Source organism: Mastigoproctus giganteus, chromosome 9, assembly GCF_048544385.1.
Source record: "Mastigoproctus giganteus isolate SK-2022 chromosome 9, ASM4854438v1, whole genome shotgun sequence".
Taxonomy (NCBI): domain Eukaryota; kingdom Metazoa; phylum Arthropoda; class Arachnida; order Uropygi; family Thelyphonidae; genus Mastigoproctus; species Mastigoproctus giganteus.
Window position 1 is genome coordinate 40,792,167 of NC_143583.1, and position 26,366 is coordinate 40,818,532.

Here is a 26,366-nt window from a genome sequence, read left to right on the forward strand (position 1 = left end):
TAAAGATTACAGATCACCTTGTAGCTGTTACAGACTTCAGTACTTTTCATAGCTCTGTAATTCATATATCATAGAATCCTCCTTGTGATATATTTTCTTAATGGTACGCTCATGGATTCTGTGACCAAAACTTTAAAGGTATACCATAATTCTAATATATGTTATCACACCAACTGATAAAGGCCATGTAGCACCTGAAGCTGTCATGATCTCCTTACTTGAAATTAAAACCGATTCCTTTGCCTTTAAGAAATGTTATCTCTCTCCCCTCATTATCCAAATTAACTCACTCCCTACTAATACTTCCTACAGTCAGTCCTGTGTCATCCAGTTCATGTGTGATCAGGTCTTGAATATTCATGCTCCTAACTTTCCCTAATATACCTATAAATAATAACTATCTAGTTGATTTAAAATTTTTATCTGCCACAGTGACGTTCCCTTCCACTTGCCTCAATAAATTTGAGGAAAACTGAAATCACCCATAAGACATTCACATTTGTTCCATTTGCATGAAGAGGTTCTCATCATAATCTTCACAATCATCTGGTCTGTAGATTACTCCCACTCTCATTATAACCTATGCTTCCAATTAACTTATACACTGATTCTATACTAGCATGCATAACTTCTGAACATGTCTCACTCAGGCTACTTGTTACTTGCTATGAGACCTGTTCCACGGAAAATTATGGAGTCGTTGATTAAAGAAGTAATGCAGGACAATCTCTAGACAAGAATACAATTACACTGCAGTCATGGCATTGATTTGTTAAGGGCCAAACTTGTGTAACTAATCAGATTGTATATTATGATCAAAACCACTGCATGTGGGTATGCAGGCTGTGCTCTACAGAAAAGTGCATAAACAAGAGGGATACCATCTGGAGTTTAACACATTTGCTACTGGAGAGCAAACTTACATCAAAACAAACTGCAAGTTTTGTGCCTTAATGCAAATACGCATCCATTCAATTGTGGTCAATAAATGAACTGATTGAACCATGGGCTATTTGCATTATGCCTGTAATTTTTCTTGGTGTCAATTGCACTGCATAGGGAGTGCTATAAAAGCTGTATATACTGGGTTCACAGTTCCATAAGTTCTTTGCTTATGTTAATTTATTTTATCTAGCTTAGTGTTTCCACAAGAAAAAGTAAAACTTTTTGAATTCCTGAAGAATTTTAATTCTTTAGATTGTGAAAAACAAAACATAATCCTTAGTGTGTGTCTGATAAAATTTTGTATAAGAAGTGTTTTCCTATAAAATTTTACCCTAAAGGGTTGTTATAATGTATCCACAGGCTGAAACATCAGAAATGAAAAGGAGCAGGGATGAGCAATATGTTGAAGCTGATAACATTAAATCAGTTCTTTATAGTATGTCATCTGATACTGAAATGGCATTAACATTAGTAGAGGCATTTGATGCAAGAAAGCAAGCTTATGCAGCATCAGCCAAAAAAAAAAAAATAAATAAATAAAATAATATAAAAATAAATAAAAAATAACCACTTCCACTTCACCCCCTGTTCATTCGAAATACCTGTCCAGCTGAGCCTTAAACATATTTAGGCTATCAACTTCCACGACAAGGGATGGAAGTCTGTTCAACCAACCACCCGCTGGCTAAAGGCAAATTTCCTCATGTCTATCCTACATCTGTCTTTCCTCAATTTGAATTTATGCCCTCTCAGGTGATTATTCTGAGCATTAGGAAGAATCCCATCAGCATTGAGCATGCTCAAACCATTCAAGGCTTCATACACCTCTATCAGATCACCTCGTTGGTGCCAAGTCTCCAGACACTGTAATTTGCAAAACTTAAGCCTTTCTTCATAAGAGCACCCCTTTGTTCCATTCACCAATCTTGTTGCCCTTCTCTGTACTCGTTCCAGCATCTCTACATCCTTCTTGAAATGAGGCCTCCAGACCTATATACAGTACTCTAGGTGTGGCCTGACCATTGCCTTATACAAGGGAATAATCACCTCCTTATCCCTGCTAGAAAAATTCCTATATATCATCGACAATACACCATGAGCTACTCTTGCAGCCCGTCTGCACTGCTCAGAAAACTTCATATCTGCCTGCACAACCACCCCCAGGTCCCTTTCATTCTCTACCACTGTCAGTGTAGTACCACAGAGTTGATACGTTGCTCTGGGGTTTCTGTTTCCCATATGTAGTACTTTACATTTTTCAATGTTAAACTTCATTTGCCACGTCTCAGCCCATCTGCTCAACCTTTCCAGATCCTGTTGCAGTAGCATAGTGTCAGTAGTGTCCTTGACAACCTTCGTATCGTCTGCAAACTTTGACATTAAGCTTGATATACCATCATCAATATCATTTATAAATACAGAAAACAATAATGGACCCAATACTGAACCCTGAGGGACTCCACTAATAACAATTGTCCACGATGAGCAGTGTCCATTGATTACCACTCTGTCTTCTCCCCATCAACCACCCCCTTTATCCATAGCAGCAACTTGCCTCCAATGCCACACTGCTCCAATTTGTGCAGCAGTCTTCCATGTGCAACAGTATCAAAAGCCTTTCTAAGATCCAAGTATATAATATCAAAGCTATTCCCTGCATCCAGTTCTTTTCTGACTGCATCATAGTATCCAATCAAATTGGTCAGTCAAGACTTTCCCTTAACAAAACCATGCTGTGTCCGAGCTATAACTGAAGTCTTGTCTAGATGATCCTTCAGTGCTTCTTTAACCAGTACCTCCATTAATTTTCCAGGAACAGAAGTTAAACTAACAGGTCTATAATTACTTGTGCCGCCCTTTGATCCTCCTTTGTGAATTGGGGTCACATTTGCACATCTCCAGTCCATGTGTACTTCCCCTGAGTCCAAGGAAGCTCTCATAATTATGGCTAAGGGTTTGCTTACTTCCTTTGATGCCTCCTTTAATATAACTGGATAGATCCCATCCACCCCGGGTGTCTTTCTTGTGTTTATCTTCAACAGTTTCTCCTCCACTTTACTCCCAGTTATTTCAAGATTCTGTAGCTTTCTGCTAGAGTTGAATACACCTCTGGCATTCCCCTTGCTGAATAACTCCTCATGTGTGAATGTCGATGCAAAATATTCATTTAGTTTGTTAGCTACCTGAGCAGGATCATCAACAGTTGACCCATCAATATCAAGTGGACCAATCTGATTCATCCCCTTCCTTCTAGAGTTTACATAAGTAAAGAACTCTTTGCTGTTTTTCTTTGCATCCCTTGCCAAGGATTTCTCGTAATCTGCCTTCGCCTGCCTAACCTCCTTTGTAACTTGGTTGCATATCAACTTGTATCTATCATAGGCTTCTGTGTCATGTGTTAATTTGTAAGTATCCCATGCATTTTTCTTCTCTGCCATATGCCTCATTAGTTCATCTGACATCTATTTTGGCCTAAACTTTGAACAATATTTCTTAGTTGGTATGTAAAGCCTAGTAGCTTCCAAGATAAGTTCTTTGAATGCTTCCCATTTTGAATTTGCTGTTGGTAACATCATCAGTTGGTCCCACTGTATAGAATTTAAATACTGTCTCAGTCCATCGTAGTCGCCTTTACGGAAGCAATAACCCTTCCCTTTACCCCTAATGGTAGTTACCTCTTTGAGTAAATCCCACTTCAGCACACTGTGATCACTGCTGTTGTTGTTGTTGTTATTTGGTTTTTAGGAGCATTAGCAACTAAGGCCATATTGCTCCGGGATATGCGGTGGTCATTCCCTCACCTTTCCGCATCCTCCGTATTTGGTGGTGACGGGCTCGAACCCCAGTCTAATCAAGAAGCGTGTGCTACGCACCACTGCTCCTTCCCACCTGGCTACGGAGGCGCCCTGTGATCACTGCCACCTAGTGGTTCATTTACATGCAGATTCTTAATGCATGAAGAATCACTACTGATAATCAAATCAAGAGTATTACTCCCTTTAGTTGCCTCCCGAACTTGCTGATGTAGAAAACAAACATCCAATAAATCCAAAAAAGCCTTGCTAGTGTGCGAGTGACCAGCCCCCAAATTCCAGTCAATATCTGGGAAATTAAAATCCCCCATTATAAGACTCTCTGATTTACTGGCCTACTCTATTTCCCTGTACAATTTCTTATTATACTCATCAGAGTCATTAGACCTATAATACATTCCTACTCTCAATTTTGATCTCCCAATGCATATGTCACACCAAACTGACTCGACACTGCACTGTCCAGCAATGTCGACTGGCTTCACTTCCTTGGATTTTATGTATTTCTTAACTAATAGCATAACCCCTCCTCCCTTCCTATCCTGTCTATCCCTTCTGTAGACATTGTACTCTCCAAATTCCAGTTCTGCATTCCGTATATCTGTGTGACACCACATCTCTGAAATCCCTACAATATCTGCCTTTGATGTTTTGAGCAATACCTCAAATTCATCAAATTTATTTACTTAACTCCTAGCATTGGTGAACACGCAAGTATACATGCACCTGTTCTTTTTCTTAGCTACCTTAACACAACCCATGTGTTTACTTGTACCCCAATGATTCCCAGCAGTCTCTGAAATATCCTGCATCTTATTTTCCAGGCTGCAGCTCATTCCAATAGAAGCAGTGCAAGAATCACTTTCACCTCTGCCAGTGGCTACTGTTAATCTATTAGTCCTTGTATCCCCCCAATCTAGCATTTTTCCGACCCACCTAACACTGCCTCGATAGCATCAGCAAACATTCTTGCACCCCCTTCTATTTAAGTGTATCCCATCCCTGTAGAAGCAGTCTCTGCTGTTAACAAGTACAGACCAGGCTGAAAAAAAAAATTGTATCCCTTGAGCCTTGCACAATCTTTCCAGGGCCGAACTGATCGACAGGGCTCTCATCATATACTTCCCTCTGATTGTGTCTGGGCAGAATTGTAGACACTTTCAAATTCAACCCTAATTCACGGCTTTTTTTTCAACAATGACCTGTACTTGTTAAGTAATTCTGCCGGTCTCCTACTCTTAATATCATTAGTGCCAATGTGTACAACTATATCACCTTTTGTGCCCTTAAAAGATGATATCCGCTCTATAACGTCATCAACCTTTGCCCCTGGCATAGATTCCCTGGTCCTGTTCCACCTATCCTTTTTACAAAGGATGTTTCCCGTTTCCCTGACAATAGAGTCACCAACAACTACTAGTTCCTTTGGGACCAGCGTATTCTGCCTTTGGGGCTGCCGCTGTTTTGCGTGATGACCAAGTGCAAGCTTTGGCATTGGTGTGGGCAGCTGAGAGCTTGATGGGCCCCTCACTTTTAATCCTTCGAGGGCATCCACCCTGTCCTTCAAGCTCTCATATAGGCCCACAACAACGCTGCGTTGTCACCTTATTTCCTTACACTCCTTGCATCACGCACACACAAAGACATCCTCCATGGCAGTATCATGTCCCGTACCCGACTGCTCTACAAACATCAAGCCAGTAGTGCATTTTAATAGGCTGTGATTCAGAGGGCAACTGCCCTCTGAATCACAGCCTATTAAATCACAGTCCTCACAGGCTACACTCATTCTCTATTCAAGTGGTGTGAATTCTGGACCTCATTTAAATTAATCTACTGAGGTTGGAATGCTACAAACAACGACATCCTCCATGGCAGTATCATGTCCCGTACCCGACTGCTATACAAACATCAAGCAAGTAGTGCATTTTAATAGGCTGTGATTGCCCCCCCCCTCAGTTCTCCCCTGAGCCACAGCACTCCCATTAGCTTGAGCCTTTTGCTTTGCTGCTCTGGTCTGGTCTGAGTCATGATTTCGATTTAATTTCAATAAAATTTCAATTTCAGTACAAAATTAAAACCCTAAACTTATATCCCAACACAGTTATAATGCTATATTTATGTTTCAGTATCGAGTGTTATCTACGAAATCCCTTTGTATAACTTCCGTATCAAGTTAAGTATTAATTATTTATTTTTTACTAATTATTTATGTTACGTAACCCAAGTCGTTATATGTATAGTTAAAAGTGCAATTTAATTGACAATGAAGTTCAACAAGATTAATTATCTGATTAATTGACAATATTATGTACTATACTATACTATATTAAGCTTATGCTATCTATTATAGCGTAACAATGGCGGCAATTTACAAACGGTAAACATATGGATTTGATACCCTTTCCGATACTAAGTAATGTTGTTGTTGTTGTTGTTGATATGGGGGTTTGATGGCGCATAAGCTGCTTTGGCTATAATGCGCCTATACTAAGTAATACCTACAAAATCTCTATCTAAGTTACTTTAAACTAAGTTTCGTAAATAGGAATATAAAGCTACTCTAGAAAATAAGTTAATATGCCAATTTAAGCTAATAAAACTGAAAATAAATCAGAAAAAACTTCTCTGTTCCAGGAGCGGCAAAAATGTACGTCCTCACAGGCTACACTCATTCTCTATTCAAGTGATGTGAATTCTGGACCTCATTTAAATTAATCTACTGAGGTTGGAATGCTACAAACAACAGGTGCCAGTGTTACTTGAAGTGATGATTCTTCACAGATATATCACAGATCCCATCCATTTGCTAAAAAGCAGTGCCTAGTAGCCAAGAGTTGCATGGCTTTTACCCTGCATAATTCAGCCATGGTGTAAAAAAAAAAAAAAAGTCCACAAAACATAAACCATCTTGCCAACGTTTGTTTGGTTTTTAGGCGCATTAGCAACTAAGGCCATATTGCTCCGGGAATATGCAGTGGTCATTCCCTGACCTCTCCGCATCCTCCGTATTTGGTGGTGACGGGCTCGAACTCCGGTCTAATCAAGAAGCGTGTGCTACGCACTGCTGCTCCTTCCCACCTGACTACGGAGGTGCCCCAGGATTTGAGTCCATGCCTTTATCACATGGAGTGAAAAGATGAAAACTATAACTAATCATTACTTTGTTGAATACACGTTACTGAACATGCAATCAGCAAAGTTCATTCCCTGTGCTGGTGACCTCAAATACAGACACTTTCTTTTGTGTGGAAAAACACACGCGAGTCTTAAAAAATACTTACTGAAGAATGATATTGAATCAAAATCTAGAAAAAAATATTGAGTTAAACAAAAGGCACATAGAAAGGAATCTTGCAAATATAAGCAACAGTGAAGTGTTAACAGTTTACAAATTTTAAAAATTAAAATAAAGAATTAAACTAGAATGATTATCTCATCAAATATTCTTTAAAACTCCAACTGACTACGTATAGAAATGAAATAAAATAAAAATAAATTGTTATTTTAACTTTAAAAATAAACATTTTATTTTTATTTTAATTTAAAAATAAAAAATTTTATTTTTTTTTTTATTTACAGATATTTAATCTGTATGTTTAGTCAGTTGGAGTTTTAAAAAATATTTTGATGTCATCCGTCCCCAATCCAGAAAGCCTGTTTTGTTCAACGGAATGATTATTCTTTTTTTTGTTTGTACTTGCATTACTAAAAACTTAACAGCCAAAATACACCCAAAATTATACACCCAAAATTTGTTTTCAGTCAAATTATTAGAAACAGAATAAAAGCCTTTTTTTTTTTTCTAAAGTGCCAGAATATACTTTTAGTTTTTTTACTTAAATTACAAAATGTATTCTGTTATGTAATTTAATTGTTAGTTAATAGTAGAAATTAATTTAATATAGTTCATAATGTTCAGTGAACATTATGAACTATATTAAATTAATTTCTACAATTATTTAATGTTTTTTTTTGGGGGGGGCACCAATAACACTGCATATAATCAGAAATGAATGAAACTGATGAAAAGAATAATTCTGACATAATATACTTAGATTTCAGAAAACTTCTGACAGTTTCACATAAAAGACTGCTGTACAAATTGGGGCAGTGTAGCATTAGGGGGAAGTTACTGCTATGGATAAAGGGATGTTGTTGTTGTTTAAAAGCTATTGGCACAAGAGCAGCTTAGGCTCTAATGCGCCTAGCCTAGGTAGGAGGGTTTCTTATATCAGCATTTTTTCACTTTCCTTGTCGTTTATGGCAGAACCAAGATTCTGCTATATATATATATATAGCAGAACCAAGATTCTGCTATATATATATATATATATATATATATATATATATATAGCAGAATCCAAATATCCATTATTATGGATATTTGGATTTGGCATACAGGCAGATGATAACAGAAACCGATGGCTCAGTCTAACATGGGTTGGTTATTTTGTAGGGGTTTAGCCCTTGACAAAGTCTCTTGCAAAATGGGTTCCCATGTAAGGCTTATTATGTTAATTAACTTAATATTTTATATTTTTTCAAGTATTTTTTCAGGTATACTGGAGGTACGGTTGGCTAGTGGTTACATCGATTTTCAAACTATGGAGGTACTTACATTACACTATAACTTATCTAATTTGGACATATATATATATATATATATATATATTTGTGTAGCTTCTTTATAAATGGTATGCTATTAATTTTATGTTTTGAAAGTATCCAGTTAACTTAAGGAAGGAGAAAACTTCGGTAATATTTGGCCGGTCATCTAAAATTGTTTTAAGCATTTTAGGTTGTTTTGTTTATTCATTATTGACTGAAAGGCTCTTTGACATTCTCTATGAAATTTTGGACAGTTCACCATGAAGTGATGTATATAGTCAGCGGAACTTGACAGTTTTGGCATTGAGGTGGGGGGGGGATCTTCACCTCTGAGTAGGTAAGAGTGAGTCATGTGTATGCCCAATTCACAATCGAGCGAGGATCACTTCTTCCTGTCTATTCGATCGGAAGCTAGTAAGCCACGGTTGAAGTGTTTCTTTAATTAGACAAAGTTTGTTGTTAGTCTGATCTAGCCAGTGTTGTTCCCAACACTGGCTAGATCAGACTGCTTTGGTAGATCAAGGACTTGTAATCTGTATATGGCATTGCGTGAAAGGCATAATCAGAAGTGGAAGCTTCTTTTGCTGCTTTGTTTGCTCTTTTGTTTCCAGTTATTCTTGTGTGGACTGGGATCCAGCAGAATCTGATATTGTGATTTCTTTGTAATAGCTTTGATACTGAAAATTAGATATGTTGTAGGATTGGGTGTCCTTTGGTATTTGCATTCTGCAAGGCAGTAACAGAGCTAAGCGAGTCCATGAAAATAATGCTGTTTGCTAACTGTTTATGTTTGATTTGGTTTATAGCCATTGAAGTGGCTTGTAATTCGGCAGCAAAAATACTGCATTCTTTTGTGAGTTGTTGGATGAAGGTACGATCCTCAAAATGAATTGCAGCTCCTACACAAGTCTCTGATTTAGACCCATCTATATATATGAAAGTGTGATGTGGATATTGTTCTTTTATATGCTGCATATAATTGCTGGTAGTTTTTTCTTGATAGAGTGTTTTCCCCCCAGGTTTGAAAATACATATCATATATGGGATGAACTATGCACCATGGTGGAATGGTCTGTGCAATTGCAGTAGCTACATTGTCATAATCAAGCTCTCGGCTTAGTAGTAAATCTTTCAGATGGATGTTGGCAGGTCAATTCATCCGTGGATGGGCTTGGTATATGTTTTCCCAGTTATATGAAAACAGAAAATCTCTATTTGGACGATCACTGATAGATTTTATCTTGACGGCATAGTGTAATAACAAGTTCTGTCGTCTAAGCTCTAATGAAGGTTCATGGGCGTCTGCATAAAGGCTTTTTTTTTTTTGTATAGGTGAAGTTCGAAAAGCTCCGAGTGCTATACGGAGTGCACTGTGGTGCATGGGGTCTAACCATCTCAGAGCACTTGGTTTCGCCGAGTCGTAAACAGCTGCTCCATAATCTAGTTTGGAACGAACTATAGATCGATAAAGTTTGAGAAGTGTATATCGATCTGCTCCCCAAGTTGTTGCAGAAAGAACTCTGAGAATGTTTAATTTCTTTAAGCAAGAAAGCCTGAGTTGTTTAATGTGATCAAGGAATGTTAGTTTCTTATCCAAGAGAAGTCCTAAGAATCTTATGCTTGGTACTACTGGGATGGTTGAGTGTGAGAAGACAGAATGAGTATCAATGAGCACTGCTCTTAGTGGAATTCCTCAGGGTTCAGTGCTGGACCCACTGTTGTTTTCTATATTTATTATATATTGACAAAGGCATATCAGGCTTAAGTCTAACTTTGCAGATGATACAAAGGTTGGCAGGGTACTTAATGAGAGTAAAGAGGGTATGCTACTGCAACATCTAGAAAAATTAGGCAGATGGGCTGAGAAGTGGTAATTAAAGTTTAACATTGGAAAATGCAAGGTAGGTACTGTATATAGGCATCAGTAATCCCAGAACAGCACCATATAGTACTACATTGAAGGTAGTGGAGAACAAAAATGATCTGGGGCAATTTTACAATCAGACTGAAAGGGCAGTTCGTGGGTGTTTTTTTTTTTTTTTTTTTTTTTGTTAGTGATATACAGGAATTTTGTTAACAGGGATAAACAGGTGATTATCCCATTGTTCAATGCAATAGTCAGGCTGTACCTTGAGAACTGCTTACTGGTCTGGAGGCCTCATTCTAGGAAGGGTGTGGATCTGCTAGAACGGGTGCAGAGACAGGCAATAAGATTGGTGAGGAGAATAAAAAAAAGTGCCTTACAAAGAAAGCCTTCAAATCTGCAAATTGCAGCATCTCTAGGTGCCTGCGTGGTGGGCTGATTGAAGAGTTTAAGGGTTCAAATGGATTGAGCAAGATCAATGTTGATGGCATTCTTCCTCTTGCTCAGATTACACACATTGAGGAGACAAATTCAAATTAAGGAAGGATGGTTGCAGGATAAAAACATGTGGAAGTTTGTCTTCAGTCAGCAGGTGGTTGATTGTCAGAAAACTTCTGTTGTTGTGGAAGTGGGTAGTTTGAATTCAAGAAAGAACTGGACTAACTATTGGAGAGATGGATAGACAGATGATGCAGGAAGTTTTTTTTTTTTTTTTGTTGACGCTTTATAATCTTGTTTCTTTGCATCCTACTACAATATTTATTATGACTTTTTTGAAGTCCCAGTATTGAACAATTTGTTCTACATGGGGCATTCTAGTAAAAACCAGTCATCTATCACAAGTTATCCAGCCAGCACTATCAGAGGTTAAACCACTTGGAACCAACCAACCACCCACCAAAACTGGTAGGAATATAATAATAATGTATGGTGCTATTTTATAACAAAGTTGAGCATCTTCATAGTTATATACTGCAAATCCACATCCAAAAAAGGAAGAATTTTAAATAAATGGAGAAACAAAATTTCTCAGTGTTTATTAACCTAGTAAAGCTTTATAAAAAAAAAAAAAAAAAAAGTTGTTTCTAATAGATAATGGAATTATAATATATTACAATTTTCAACTGAAAGAAGCCCAAAACTTTGTAATAATATTGCCTGGACATGTGCATGACCATTACAACATCTATCTATAATTTTCTTTAATACTAAAAGTAATAAAAGAAAAAATATATATATTTTCCTTTTCTTTATTATCTTTCTTCCTTATTCTATATGGTTTAATTGCAAAGCACATCATGCATGCATGCATGCATGCATGCACACATCATCTATTTAGCAAGTATATAAGTATATCTTCTGCGTGTATAAAAGTAAACATGATACTGCAAGCAATCTCCAATGCCAATGTAATATAATTAAACATTACACAATCATTAATTAATAAACAAAGTACTTGTTAGTTGTCAGAAAATTTCTAACCATTTCTGTGCACTTCATACCAACATAACAAAATGCTAGTACGAATTTTGATGCTGGCCGTAAATCATGTATTTATCAATGTACAAAGCAAACAATTGGATCTTTTGTATCACTTTTGTTTTTATTTTTATATTGTATTTTTACCTTTATTATGATTCATTAACTAACTGTTTCAGCTTGAAAATTTCTCTCTCAACTATCATCATCATTATGAGGTATCTGGCACGTGATTAATCACACAGATATGATGGCATATGATGATTATTTACACAGAGTATGCTGGTGCTTGATTATCCAACATATATATGATGATAAATTTATGTTATTTTACACAAGGATGAAACAAGTTCCACATACACAACTTGTCTCAAAAATTCAAAAGTTGACTATGAAAAAAAAATAATAAATTAATAAAAATCAAGATACTTATGAACTAATCATGTTCATCTCTTTCAGAGTAGTTTTCCCTTGCTGACATAGTTGCCAACACTGATGAAGATCACTGAAGGCTCTGAAAGTGCTGTCTCAAATACTTAACATCAGCACCGTTCCGCAACTGTTTTAACAGCCTGAATGCTCATATAGTAATGATCCTGCACACAGTGTTGCATAATTGGGCTAGAGGAATCACTTTCCTGTTATCCACAAATAAAGGTGGCAACCAAAAATACTCAAGCATGGATGTACAGAAATACTTTATAAAATTACATTTAATAATTTGTCTCACTGGGGAAAAATCGTGGTACAAATGTTTTCTCACTTCCAGTGAAAATAACAAATGTACCCATGAAATATGCATGAATATGATAATTCTGCATCACTAAGTTTGATGATGAGTTATTAATCTCAGATGCACTTCTATGAGATCAAAGCAAAATTTAATGTTTTGTTGCTTGTTCATCATTACTGCCATTGACTAACAATGGGGGGAGGGGGGGGGCAACCAGCCCCAAAAATGAAGTCCAATCCTACTCCACAAAGCAAAAGGAATGAATCTGTAAAAATCTGCACGGAGATCAATGGCTAGTTTGCTTTCCTATTAATAATTCGATATGAAATTCTGCCATAAAAGAAAAATGCCATTACTTTTGAGAGCAGGACTCAAATTATCATTTGGAAAAAAAAAAAAAAAAAAAAAACAAACATTCTGTTGTGAAAGCTTTCAGAGTCAGCCTTAAATCAGGTACTGTTCTAATTAACATCCTATGATTCCTATCCCCAGTTCAATATAATGTTTTTCATATTTATGTTTATAGGTTTATAATGTTCTCACCTTTAACTAATCCTTGTGCAATTAATGGAGCACCATTTGTCATGAGAGGATGGGAAGCAACTACCCCAACGGGTGCTGATAGAGAGAAAAATCCTTCAATTACAAATAAATACTACAACAAACATTAATCAAATACCAATAATAAATCAGTTACTGAAAATATGTATAAAACAAAACTGTAAGATTAAATTAGTGAATCAACATTTTGGATAATTTAAGAATCACTCACTATTAAAAATGAAACTGCTAGTGCAACAATAAATATCAACTATTAGGATGATCGCCAGATTAGTTAGGTATCTGAATAATTCCCAGAATGGTCTCAATATGAATCTAATCTCCATTTCTGAGATTTCCTGTACCGTGATTCATCATTGTGATGAATCACGTAATGCTTTCCCAGATGATGCTTAGGTTGTTGTTGTTGTTTGGTTTTTAGGAGCATTGGCAACTAAGGCCATATTGCTCCAGGAATATGCGGTGGTCATTCCCTGACCTTTCCGTATCCTCCGTATTTGGCGGTCACGGGCTCGAACCCCGGTCTAAATCAAGAAGAGTGCACTATGCACTGCTGCTCCTGCCCACCTGGCTACGGAGGCGCCCTGATTTTTTTTTTTTTTTTTTTTAGGAGCATTAGCAAATAAGGCCATATTGCTCCAGGAATATGCAGTGGTCATTCCCTGACCTTTCCACATCCTCCATATTTGGTGAGGTGCCCTGATGCTTAGGTACAGACTTTCTTTGGTCAAGGTGTGCCTGTAATGGTGCCACTCTGAACTGGTGCTTACTTTCTGGTGTATAACACAGTGATAAGAGATGAATCTTGTGTATGCACCCAGGATTCATCTCTTATCACTGTGTTCTAAGAAGGTGTCTCATTCATGCTCATACTGTCATGAGATGTCAAGAAGCATGGAACACACATTAAACTGTCATTCCTTCAGTTCTGGTAAGGAATCCTCTGAGCACACACACTTCTTGAAAGTACAATTCCTTACTAATGATAGTATACTCTGAACCAACACTAATCTTACATGCCATAGCAATTTCTTCAATAATAATGCAGTGGTTTCCTTGTATGAATGCTTCCACTGTGACTTCTAATGCCATTACAAGATGTGCTTGCCCTAGAAGATGTGCTTGCCCTGTTCAGAAGAATTCTCAACACTTTCAATAACATTTTGAAACTTATTCACACACTCAGACTTGCTGTTGGCTCATACATACTTCACCACACAAAGTCAAAATTCTGTGATAAATTTCAGCAAGTTTTATTTCTTCTGCATTCAAAAATTAGCTTACAAATCGCATCTCTACCTTGGTGTATAGTTGCAAAGGTGCCACCATCTTGAAATTTGTTTCCTAATGGTGCCAGTAGATGGTGCCATGTGAGTGCTCAATGTTTTCAACAGACAACATCAGATGCAGCAAGAATCTGATATTTTCATCAGTTTTTGCATAATATAAATTTTATGCTGGTTTTGTGGTTTTCAAATGACCTTTGCAATTGTTGACTGCCTTCCCTTCCCTACTTTTATAACAAAAAAAAAAAAAAGCAACGTTATAAAAAAAAAAAAGGTAACGTTAAAAAAACATAAATAATATTCTTCCTGAAAACCATTAGTTTCACTACATGCTTAAATCATAAAACCATTCTGAGAACATCATGCATAAATAATATTTAATATTGTAATTAATGTTTTGAATTTAATTCCTTGAAATATTCTATGACTGTCAAGTTTAATTCTTACCAACTGCAGGTTGAGATCTCAGTGTACCAAGTGGAGCAGTATGACCCATAGTTGCACAAAGAGAAGGAGGTAAAAGCTTAGGGGGATCAAATCCTTTCAATTTCATCTGGATAAGATGCATAGCTACAGCAAATTCATGTTGATCAATTTTTCCATCACAGTTTATGTCTGCAAGAGCCCTATCACAAATGAAATTCCATTTTAATAAAAAAATTCTTCTCAGTACAAAACAGCAGCAAGTATAAAATCTTACACATATTTGTTTAATCAGGCAAACAGGTAAAAATGGGAAGCTACTCATAACAAGATAAGACTTTGGCAAAAGCACAGATCTATAGAACCTATTACTAATTAATTTTCTGTTTATACACAAGGGCAGATCTTTTTGATCAGAGAAGTTTACAACTACAGATGTGGCTGCTAACTTTCTCCATTTACAATGGGGACTGTCTTTTTGCCTCTTCCTGCCCACTAACCTATCAAGTTTTCCTTCATCTTTTTCACAAAAAAAAAAAAAAACCCCACTAAGGTGCCATTTTAAATTTGGAATTTATAAAAAAAATTCTAAAAATTTCTGCCTAATTTCATTCTTTGTTTAGTTATTAATGAATCAGAATGTACCAGCCTACATTGCATAAAATGCACAAAATGATACATCACATATCACACAGTAACAAGTTTTACAGTTTTCTTTTTTTTTAGTGCAAAGCTAAATTTGAGCTAACAGTAACCTTCAGTAAGATAACAAATAAATACTGTATTGCTTAAGAAGACATTTTATTGCAGTAACTTTGTGAAATTAATTTCTACAATATTTTTGTAAATCTAATCCCTTAACTTTTCTAAAGTAATTCTGGCAAGTTAATTCCTTCCAGTAACTTTGATAGCTTAATTTTAAATTCACTAGCAGATAATGTTTTGGTAACAGTGTAATTTCTGTAATATTAATTCATTTAAATTCTGCAATATACTGTAAATTTAAATGTTGTAATTTTTCCTAAATAATGGTTGTTTCAAGATCCACTTACAATACAAAAAAGTCCAGGGATATTGGGACTCAAAAGGAAATGCCTACCATCATTTCTGGTGTGTGTTCATTCATCGCTTGTTTAGCCTGTGGAACGTATTCAAGAGTCAATCTAGTAAACAAACTAAGCTCATCTGATGATTCTTTTCTTTGCATCTGATTTAAGGAGTATAGCGATCTAAAATTAAAACTTGGTGCATTACCGAAGAAACAGGCGCTTGCCCTAGGAACAAATGTGACTGGGAGCTCTTTAGGGACTCAATTATCTTGTGATCTGCCAAATGATGTACCCCAAATTCAGATCCCAGATTACAATAGTCAAATGCATACTGCTCTGGTTGAAGGAAATTGTTTTATTTTATTGGGAGATTCTATTTTTAGGGAAATGAGTAACAGTTTTTGAAATAAAGATAAGTGGACCAGAATCAGGGTGTGTTTGTCAGCAGCAACAACTGATGATGTTAGCGCCAGATTTGAGGATAAAGAGAACATTATTATTCATGTGGGGACTAACAATATTAAAAGAACATGACCTGACTATCTGTTGGATAAATATAAGACTATGCTGAAAAAAATGCAGCGAGTTACGTTAGAATGAGTGTCTGCAATTCTGCCCAGACACAATAGGAGGAATATACAAGCCTTATGGATTAACTGAAGACTTGAGCGACAAGGACCACAAATGCTAAGCTCTAGGGAAGAAATTTTTATCAGCATGGTCTGCACTTGTAGGTAGAAGGAATTTATTCTGTAGAGACAGTATTCATTTGAACATTTTTGCCAGTATCACTGAAGTTATCATAAGGGTGCAGGGAAACTGCTAGTTGGAGAGAGAAGGGTAATATAGACATGCATTTATCTGATGATATGGGTCAAAGTAATGCTTGCACACACACACATCTCAAGAATTCTTATTTGTTGCTGCAACAATGTTGGCAAGATGCTCTGAGGATGGCAATTCATATAAGCAAGAAAATAAGGCTAGGGAAACAAGCCTAAATAACTTTTAAGGGTGTGTCGAGGTAGTGAACTATAGAATACTTAGTCTTAACTGTGACTATAGTAATATTACGATTGTTGAAAACAAAATGGCTGAATTTGAACTGCTGGTTATGACAATTAATGCTGATATAATAGGACTAATAGAAACGTGGTGCCACCCAGAAACTGAAGATGATGAGTTTCGTTATGGTATGTATAATGTATTTAGAAAAGATAGGGAAAATAGGGTAGTGGGGTCATACTTCTTATCAAAGGCAGCCTGAGAATGAAAATAGCTTTTGCTGAGTCAGAAGTTACTACTGCCAGCATAGAATTAGTGTGGTGTGAATTAGTGAGAGTGTGTGTGTGTTTATTGGCACATAAGCTGCTATGACTATAGTGTGCCTATTCATAGGAATGTTAGAAAATAATTAAGAATGAAGCCAGCTCAATTTTCAGTTCAGAAACCTATTCATAATTGATCATACATTCCAATTTGTTTCAAAAAAACAGGAAAAGTTCATTAATATTTGCCTCCTCTCCAATGATATGATTTAATGTTATCAGTTCTCAGAGATTAGCCAGACAATGAAATATTGCAGTTCAATGTTGTTGATAGTGTGGACACTTCATCAAAATATGTTTGACTGTTAGATGTTCTGAACAGTGTGGACACTGAGGCGGATCATTGCCTGTGAGTAGATGGAGGTGAGTCGGTCCTATTCTCATCCATGCAAGTACTACTTCTTCCCACTGCACTGTCTGAATGCTGGAGTGCCAGAATTTTGGGTTGTTTCAACTATTTAAGCTAACAACAAGTTGATAGCTTAAAGAGATTCAAGGCAGAACTTGACAAACATTTGGAGCAAGTGAATGGGTGAAATAATTTTTTTTTTTTTTTTTTTTGACTGATGCTATATAAGCCTGCTTTCTTGCATCATGTGCCTTTGCTAATGCTAACTGGAAAGTTTATTATCATTTAGTTATGCCATAGCTCTGTCCATGAAATGCTGCTTGAATTATATTATAATAATCAGAGGCTGGAATAAGGACAGAGATAAAGTCTAAAGTTGACAGTTTTTAGCAGCTATATCAACCAGTTCATTTCCTTTTATGCTTGAATGTGCCGGAATCCAGCAAAACTTCACTAGTTGTTGACAATCTTCAATTTGCAACAGCAATCTCCTGATTTGATTTAAAATATGGTGATCCTTGTGAGAGGGATTTTGCATTGCTATAATTGAGCTGAGAGAGTGAGTGGGTGTAAACTAAATATTTTGCAGATGGATAAAGAGTCAAATTTTCTACAGTTAATGTTATTGCATGTAGTTCCACCGAAAAATTGCTGTACTCGATTGGAAGAGAAGCTGATATAATAGCAGAGGGAAACACTGCTGCTGCTCCAGCAGTTGAATGAGATTTGTAACCATCTATATATACTGGCAAGAAGTCAGCATAGTTTTGAATACGGCTTGCATAGAGTTGTTGCACACTGAGAGTCAGTAGATGATTCTTTCCCCATTGAAGAAAATAAGTATTGCAGGTTAGTTGAGGAGAGGAGTGCAAGGTGGTTGAGAGTAATTCATTACTTCTTGATGTTGAAAATAGAAACATTCCAACTGTGCTAGTTCAATGGCATGGTGCTGCTGGTCTTATTTTACTAGGTTTATTTCTATACAGATTTTGCAGTGGTGGATTAAAGAGATATGGCTCAATAGGATGTGGACAGCAACTTTGTATTTCGGCTGCATACTCAAGTATGCAGTGTTTTTCTGCAAAGGAAAAGAGGGGCTCATGAGTTTCAATGTATAGACCAGCGATTTCCAAACTCTGGGAGGCGTGAAAAGTTTAACGGAAACGTAATTTTCATAACATAACATATATAAATAAAAAAATATATACATATAAATAAACTTTCATAACATAACATAAAATTTTATAACCTATTTTTTAAAGCATTTACCGCCACCTATCTCACTAACTTCGATATAAACATTTGGAAAAAAAATATATTTTGCTGAAATGGATTGATGAATTATGAATGATATGATGTAATGTAATATATATGATTTAGTGTGTACTATGTATGACATATATAGGCAGATTGCATATCACAGCATTAGCTGCATGGTTGAAAATATGGTTTCAGCGTTGTGCGATTGTGTTTTTTATTGTTTTTGGCGTGATTACTTACTGATAATAATCGTTAGTAATTTAGAAGTTGTATTTTTTAAGAATATAAATTTAATCCTAATATTTTTAAACGAATGGATAAATTTTTGACTGGTTACAAGAGAAAATCCACTAATAACGAAGATACTGATGCAAGTAAAGGTAGTGGGAATAAAAGCAACAAGGAAGTAGAACTCCCAAGACAAAATATGATTCATCCTATTTATCATCAGGATTCACAAGTGTTATTATAGATGGCTTGGAAAAACAGATGTGTTTGTTTTGTACTCATGTTTTGGCTGCACATAGTATGAGACCAGGCAAATTAAAACGGCACCTTAAAACTATGTATTCTGAACACGTTGATAAGCCCATAGAATTTTTTCAAAGAAAATTAGATGTGTTTAATAAACAAAAGCAGACATTCAAAAAAATAGTTTCTGTTCCATCAAATGCATTGCTAGCGTTGTACCAAGTTTCTTACAGAATCGCGAAATGTAAAAAACCACACACAATAGGAGAAACTCTAGTTTTGCCAGCAGCTATTGACATGGTTAAAATAACGTTGGGCGAATCATATGCGAAACAGTTGCGACAAATACATTAACAGGAGAGACTGCTTCTACAGGGATGGGATACACTTAAATAGAAAAGGTGCAAGAATATTTGCTGATGCTATTGAGGCAGTGTTAAGTGGGTCGGAAAACTGCTAGCTTGGGGGGATACAAGGACTAATAGATTAACAGCAACCACTGGCAGAGGTGAAAGTGATTCTTGCACTGCTTCTATTGGAATGAGCAGCAGCCTGGAAAACAAGATGCAGGATATTTCAGAGACTGCTGGGAGTCATTGTGGTACAAGTAAACACATGGGTTGTGCTAGGGGAGCTAAGAATAGGAACAGGTGCATGTATACTTGCGTGTACACCAATGCTAGGAGTTTGGTAAATAAATTTGATGAATTTGAGGTATTGCTCAAAACATCAAAGCCAGATATTGTTGGGATATCAGAGACTTGGTGTCAAACAGATATAAGGAATCCAGAACTGGAATTTGAGGAGTACGATGTGTACAGAAAGGATAGGAAGGGAGGAGCGGTTATGCTATTAGTTAAAAAACATAAAATCCAAGGAAGTGAAGCCAGTCGACATCGCTGGACAGTACAGTGTCGAGTCAGTTTAGTGTGACATAAGCATTGGGAGATCAAAATTGAGAGTAGGAGTGTGCTATAGGCCTAATGACTCTGATGAGTATAATAAGAAACTGTACAGGGAAATAAAGTGGACCAATAAATCAGAGAGTCTTATAATGGAGGATTTTAATTTCCCAGATATTGACTGGAATTTGGGGGCTGGTCACTCACACACTAGCAAGGCTTTTGTGGATTTATTGGATGATTGTTTTCTATATCAGCATGTTCGGGAGGCAACTAGAGGGAGTAATACTCTTGATCTGATTCTTCATGCATTAAGAATCTGCAGATAAAGGAACCACTAGGTGGCAGTGACCACAGTGTGCTGAAGTGGGATTTACTCAAAGATGTAACTACCATCAGGGGTAAAGGAAGGTTTTTGCTTTCATAAAGGCGACTACGATGGTCTGAGACAGTATTTAAATTCTATACAGTGGGACCAACTGATGATGTTACCAACAGCAAATGCAAAATGGGAAGAATTCAAAGAACTTATCTTGGAAGCTACTAGGCTTTACATACCAACTAAGAAATATTGTTCAAGGTTTAGGCCTAAATGTATCTAGGAAATAAACTCATACACCGACCATGAATAAAATTTTACTGTAAAATTTTACAAATAATGTAAAAATAATAATATAAAATCAAAAACAAATTATTTACAATGATTGTATATTGCGGAATACTAAAAACTGTAATAAAAGATCATTTACAATAAAATAAGCTAAAATATAAAATTAAAAGTGCTAAAAAACCTGAAGCTTTCGAGAGCGTCAGCTCTCTTCTTCAACAGTAATATGACTTCCTGCAACATCTCCTTAAATAGCAGGTTCATGGTACCTCCACACGTGGTATTTCTCCACGTGGTTCAATCGGCACATGGTCAGAACCGGAAGCAGAAATGTCTCGGGTGCGTGGCAAAGAAAATCGTTCATCCGAACTTAATACAATTGCTTCAAAAATGGGATGAATACGCATGCCTCTATCTCTGTTCATGGTATTCTTATTGGATGAGCCAATCCGTAAACCCTCGGAGCCATTTACGCTCCCAGTATCCATGTGCATGATCCAAAATGATAGCGTCCTCCGGGGAGATTTGATGCTGCTTCTCCCAAAAACGTTCGGCCATGGCAGACTTGTAATCAGCAGTTCTTATGGCATTTAAATGTTCCCCCAGACGATCCCTAAGCCGTCGTTTTGTTTCCTCCACATAACATTCCCCACAATCCGGCCATTCTATTCTATAAATAACTCCGCTACTGAGATCTTTTGGTATACAGTCTTTGACCTGAGACACAGCTGTGCACAGCCTCCGCCCAGGAAGCTGTACACAGCGCGTCTTATAACCCCGTAAAATTCTTGCCAGATGCTCAGTAAGGCCTGGATAGTAGGGGATGTATGCGGTGGCTACCGGGACGAACGACTCCCTACGCTCGGACACTCCTCTACTATATCTATCCAGGATCCTCTGGGGGTATCCGCACTTTCTAAGTTCTGCCGTGACACGATTAATTTCTTTCTCTTTATCTTCAGAAGTGGTACAGTGTGATCTTACTCTGTCAAATAAAGCTTTTGCTACACTATTCTTGTATTGTCCAGCTTGTGCTGAATTATAGTGGGTGTACTGACCTCTACACATGGGTTTTTTAAAAACTGATGTCTTAAGCCTAGAACCCACCCTAGAGACCAATACATCCAAAAACGACAGAGTACCGCCCGTTTCCACCTCTGAGGTGAATTGTATAAATTGGGAGAAGCTATTAAGCCAGCAAACGGCATCATCCTCCCTCCCCTTCTGGACCAAGGCAAAGGTATCATCAACGTATCTTCTCCAATTCCTGATAGGAAACGAACACCCACTAAAAACCCAACTTTCCAACTCCTCCATGGCCAAGTTGGCCACGGTGGCACTAATGGGTGAACCCATGGCCGTACCGTGAACCTGCTTATACATAGTTTCTTGAAATAACATTGTAGTGCTAGCTAGACATAATTCTACCCCGGTACAAATATCTTCCACACCGAGAAGTGATCTATTACCAAGTGAGGCATCCCTGGTCAATGCCATTTTTACACAATATACTGCATGATTAATAGGAATACATGTAAATAAAGATACAACATCAAAAGAGATCATGCTCTCGTCATCATTTATAGTCAAATTCCCCACAAAATTCACAAACTCTCTACTGTCTTTAACAACATACTCGGACTGCCCCACTATGGGTGCAATTAATTTGGCCAAGTACCCTGATAGTGCATAGGAAGGACTCCCTATAAATGAAACTATAGGTCTCAAGGGTACTTCTGCCTTATGAATTTTTGGCAGTCCATAGAATCGTGGGAGTTGACTACCTGTAGTGTGTAATGACCAGTAACTCTCCTTGGAAATCTTCTCCGTGTTCAACCAGGATTGTACCAATTTATTGACTCGCCGTTCCAGACCCACCAATGGGTTCCTCTGGATCACCTTATAAGTGTTATTATCTTGCAGAAGTTCCAATGCCTTCTTATTATAATCCTCTGTATTTAGGACCACCGTTGATCTCCCTTTGTCTGCTGGTAAAACAACTATTCCTTTGTCTCTTCTCAATTCTTCTAGTGCTCTCTTTTGACCAAGGCTGAGATTCGGGGATGCCTTCCTCACCTGACTCAACGCTGCAGCAGACATCACACGGATTTCATTAGCTAAAGGCTCAGGAAACTTATTAATGGCCTGTTCAATACCCATTGCTATCTCCGCAATGGGGGGTTTCGAAGGAACCAGCGTGAACTTAGGGCCTAAACTAAGGACTGCCTCCTGTTCTTTCGTGAGTTGTCTATTACTCAAATTATGTATAAAATGGGTGTTCCTATCATATCGCTGTACCACATTTTCACTCACCAACCTATTGAACTTCATAATTTGTCTTTGCCTATATGATTCTGCTACCCTCGCAACTTTATCCGAGACTAACCTTCTGATATGAACCAGGTGTCTAGAAGAAACATTACTACCAATATTACCTAAATACATGCCAATTTGCCGTCTAGTAAATCTGAGATCTTCATGCAGCTTACGAATCCAAACATTCATAATACTCTTGAAAACATTTAAATGCCATAAGAACCACTGATTATAATAAGTCTGCCGTGGCCGAACATTTTTGGGAGAAGCAGCATCAAATCTCCCCGGAGGACGCTATCATTTTGGATCATGCACACGGATACTGGGAGCGTAAATGGCTCGAGGGTTTACGGATTGGCTCATCCAATAAGAATACCATGAACAGAGATAGAGGCATGCGTATTCATCCCATTTTTGAAGCAATTGTATTAAGTTCGGATGAACGATTTTCTTTGCCACGCACCCGAGACATTTCCGCTTCCGGTTCTGACCATGTGCCGATTGAACCACGTGGAGAAATACCACATGTGGAGGTACCGTGACCCTGCTATTTAAGGAGATGTTGCAGGAAGTCATATTACTGTTGAAGAAGAGAGCTGACGCTCTCGAATGTTCCAGGTTTTTTAGCGCTTTTAATTTTATATTTTAGCTTATTTTATTGTAAATGATCTTTTATTACAGTTTTTAGTATTCCGCAATATACAATCATTGTAAATAATTTGTTTTCGATTTTATATTATTATTTGTACATTATTTGTAAAATTTTAGTTACAGTAAAATTTTATTCACGGTCGGTGTACGAGTTTATTTCCTAGATATGAGTTTTCCCGACCTCAGAGGCCTCTTTCAGGATATAGGCCTAAATGGATGTCAGATGAACTAATGAGACATATGGCAGAGAAACAAAATGCATGGGATACATATAAATTAACATGTGACACAAAGCCTATGACAGATATAAGATCTGTCTGTAACCAAGTTACAAAGGAGGTTAGGCAGGCAAAGGCAGATTACGAGAAATCTTTGGCAAGGGATGCAAAGAAAAACAGCAAAGAGTTCCTTACTTATGTAAACTCTAGAAGGAAGGGGATGAATCAGATTGGTCCACTTGATATCGATGGTTCAACTGTTGATGATCCTGCTTAGATAGCTAACAAACTAAATGAACATTTTGCATTGACATTCACACATGACGAGTTATTCAGCAAGGGAATGCTAGAGATGTATTCAACTCTGGCAGTAAGCTAGATAATCTTGTAATAACTGAGAATAAAGTGGAGGAGAAATTGTTGATTATAAACACAAGAAAGACACCTGGGGTGGATGGGATCTATCCAGTTATATTAAAGGAGGCAGCAAAGGAAGTAAGCAAACCTTTAGCCATAATTATGAGATCTTCCTAGGACTCAGGGGAGGTGTGCATAGACTGGAGATGTGCAAATATGACCCCAATTCACAAAGGAGGATCGAAGGCTGATACAAGTAATTATAGACCTGTGAGTTTAACTTCTGTTCCAGGAAAATTAATGGAGGCACTGGTTAAAGAAGCACTGCAGGATCATCTAGACAAGACTTCAGTTATAGCTTGGACACAGCATAGTTTTGTTAAGGGGAAGTCTTACCTGACCAATTTGACTGGATACTATGATGCATTCACAAAAGAACTGGATGCAGGGAATAACTTTGATATTATATACTTGGATCTTAGAAAGGCTTTTGATATTGTTGCACATGGAAGACTGCTGCAATTGGAGGCAAATTGCTGCTATGGATAAAGGGATAGTTGAGGGGGAGAAGACAGAGTGGTAATCAATGGACACTGCTCATTGTGGACTGATGTTATTAGTGGAGTCCCTCATGGTTCAGTGTTGGGGCCATTATTGTTTTCTGTATTTATAAATGATACCGATGATGGTATATCAAGCTTAATGTCCAAGTTTGCAGACAATACAAAGGTTGGCAGGGTTAAGAACACTACTGACACTATGCTGCTGCAACAGGATCTAGAAAGGTTGAGCAGATGGGCTGAGATGGTGGCAAATGAAGTTTAACATTGACAAATGTAAAGTACTACATATGGGAAACAGCAACACCAGAGGAACGTTTGAACTCTGTGGTACTACACTCACAGTGGTAGAGAATGAAAAGGACCTGGGGTAATTGTGCAGGCAGATATGAAGTTCTCCGAGCAGTGCAGACGGGCTGCAAGAGTAGCTCATGGTGTCTTGTCAATGATATACAGGAATTTTTCTAGCAGGGATAAGGAGGTGATTATTCCCTTGTATAAGGCAATGGTCAGGCCACACCTTGAGTACCGTATACAGGTCTGGAGGCCTCATTTCAAGAAGGATGTAGAGCTGCTGGAACGAGTACAGAGAAGGGCAACAAGATTAGTGAATTGAACAAAGGGTTGCTCTTACGAAGAAAGGCTTAAGTTTTGCAAATTACAGTGTGTGGAGACTAGGCACCGGCAAGGTGATCTGATAGAGTGTATAAAGCCCTGAATGGTTTGAGCATGCACAATGCCAACGGGATTCTTCCTCTTGCTCAGAATAATCACCTGACAGGGCATAAATTCAGATTGAGGAAAGACAGATGTAGGATAGATGTGCGGAAATTTGCCTTTAGCCAGCGGGTAGTTGGTGGGTGGAACAGACTTCCATCCCTTGTTGTGGAAGTTGATAGCCTAAATAAATTTAAGGCTCAGTTGGACAGGTATTTCAAACGAACGGAGGGGTGAAATGGAAGTGTCTTTTTTTTTTTTTTTTGGCTGATGCTGCATAAGTTTGCTTTCTTGCATCATATGCCTCTACTAATGCTAATGTCGCTTGCTGATAATATATTTGGCAGAAGAATCAATGATATATCTGAAGATCTTTGCAATCAGTTTCTCGACTGCATACTTCGAAATTCGCCATAAAAGTAGATGAGGCAACTGATGTAGCTAGAGATGCTCATTTCATTGCATATGTTCGATATGTTGCAGAAACTAACATAATGGAAGATATATTATTTTGCAACCCCATTCCTGGAAAGGCCACATTCAATGAAATTTTTAATATAATTGACACTTTTTTTGATGAGAATGACATAAAGTGGAATAACTGCATTGGACTCTGTACTGACGGTGCACAGTCAATGTCAGGACAAGGCAGGTCTTCAAGCATTAGTTAAAAAGAAAGCACCCGAAGTTATCTGGATGCACTGCATGCTTCACAGAGCATGCTCTTGTGTCAAAAAATATGAGCGAGGAACTTAACATTTTTACAAAAGTTATAAACTACATAAAAAACAGTCCTTTAAAAGTAAGGTTGTTTGCAAAGCTGTGTGAAGATATGGAAGCTAATTATACCTCACTTCTATACTATT

At 37.4% G+C, this 26,366-nt stretch overlaps 1 protein-coding gene across 1 annotated transcript in view; it reads right to left on the reverse strand.

Annotated features, from left to right (window-relative positions):
* Positions 1-26,366, reverse strand: part of Dap160 (dynamin associated protein 160) — a 531,520-nt gene that overhangs the window by 427,748 nt on the left and 77,406 nt on the right. The window contains exons 4-5 of the mRNA XM_090381606.1: positions 14,740-14,918; positions 12,989-13,063 (exon numbers count right to left, since the gene is read on the reverse strand). Of these exons, the coding sequence (XP_090237732.1) occupies positions 12,989-13,063; positions 14,740-14,918 (254 nt within the window). The remainder of the gene's footprint in view (positions 1-12,988; positions 13,064-14,739; positions 14,919-26,366) is intronic.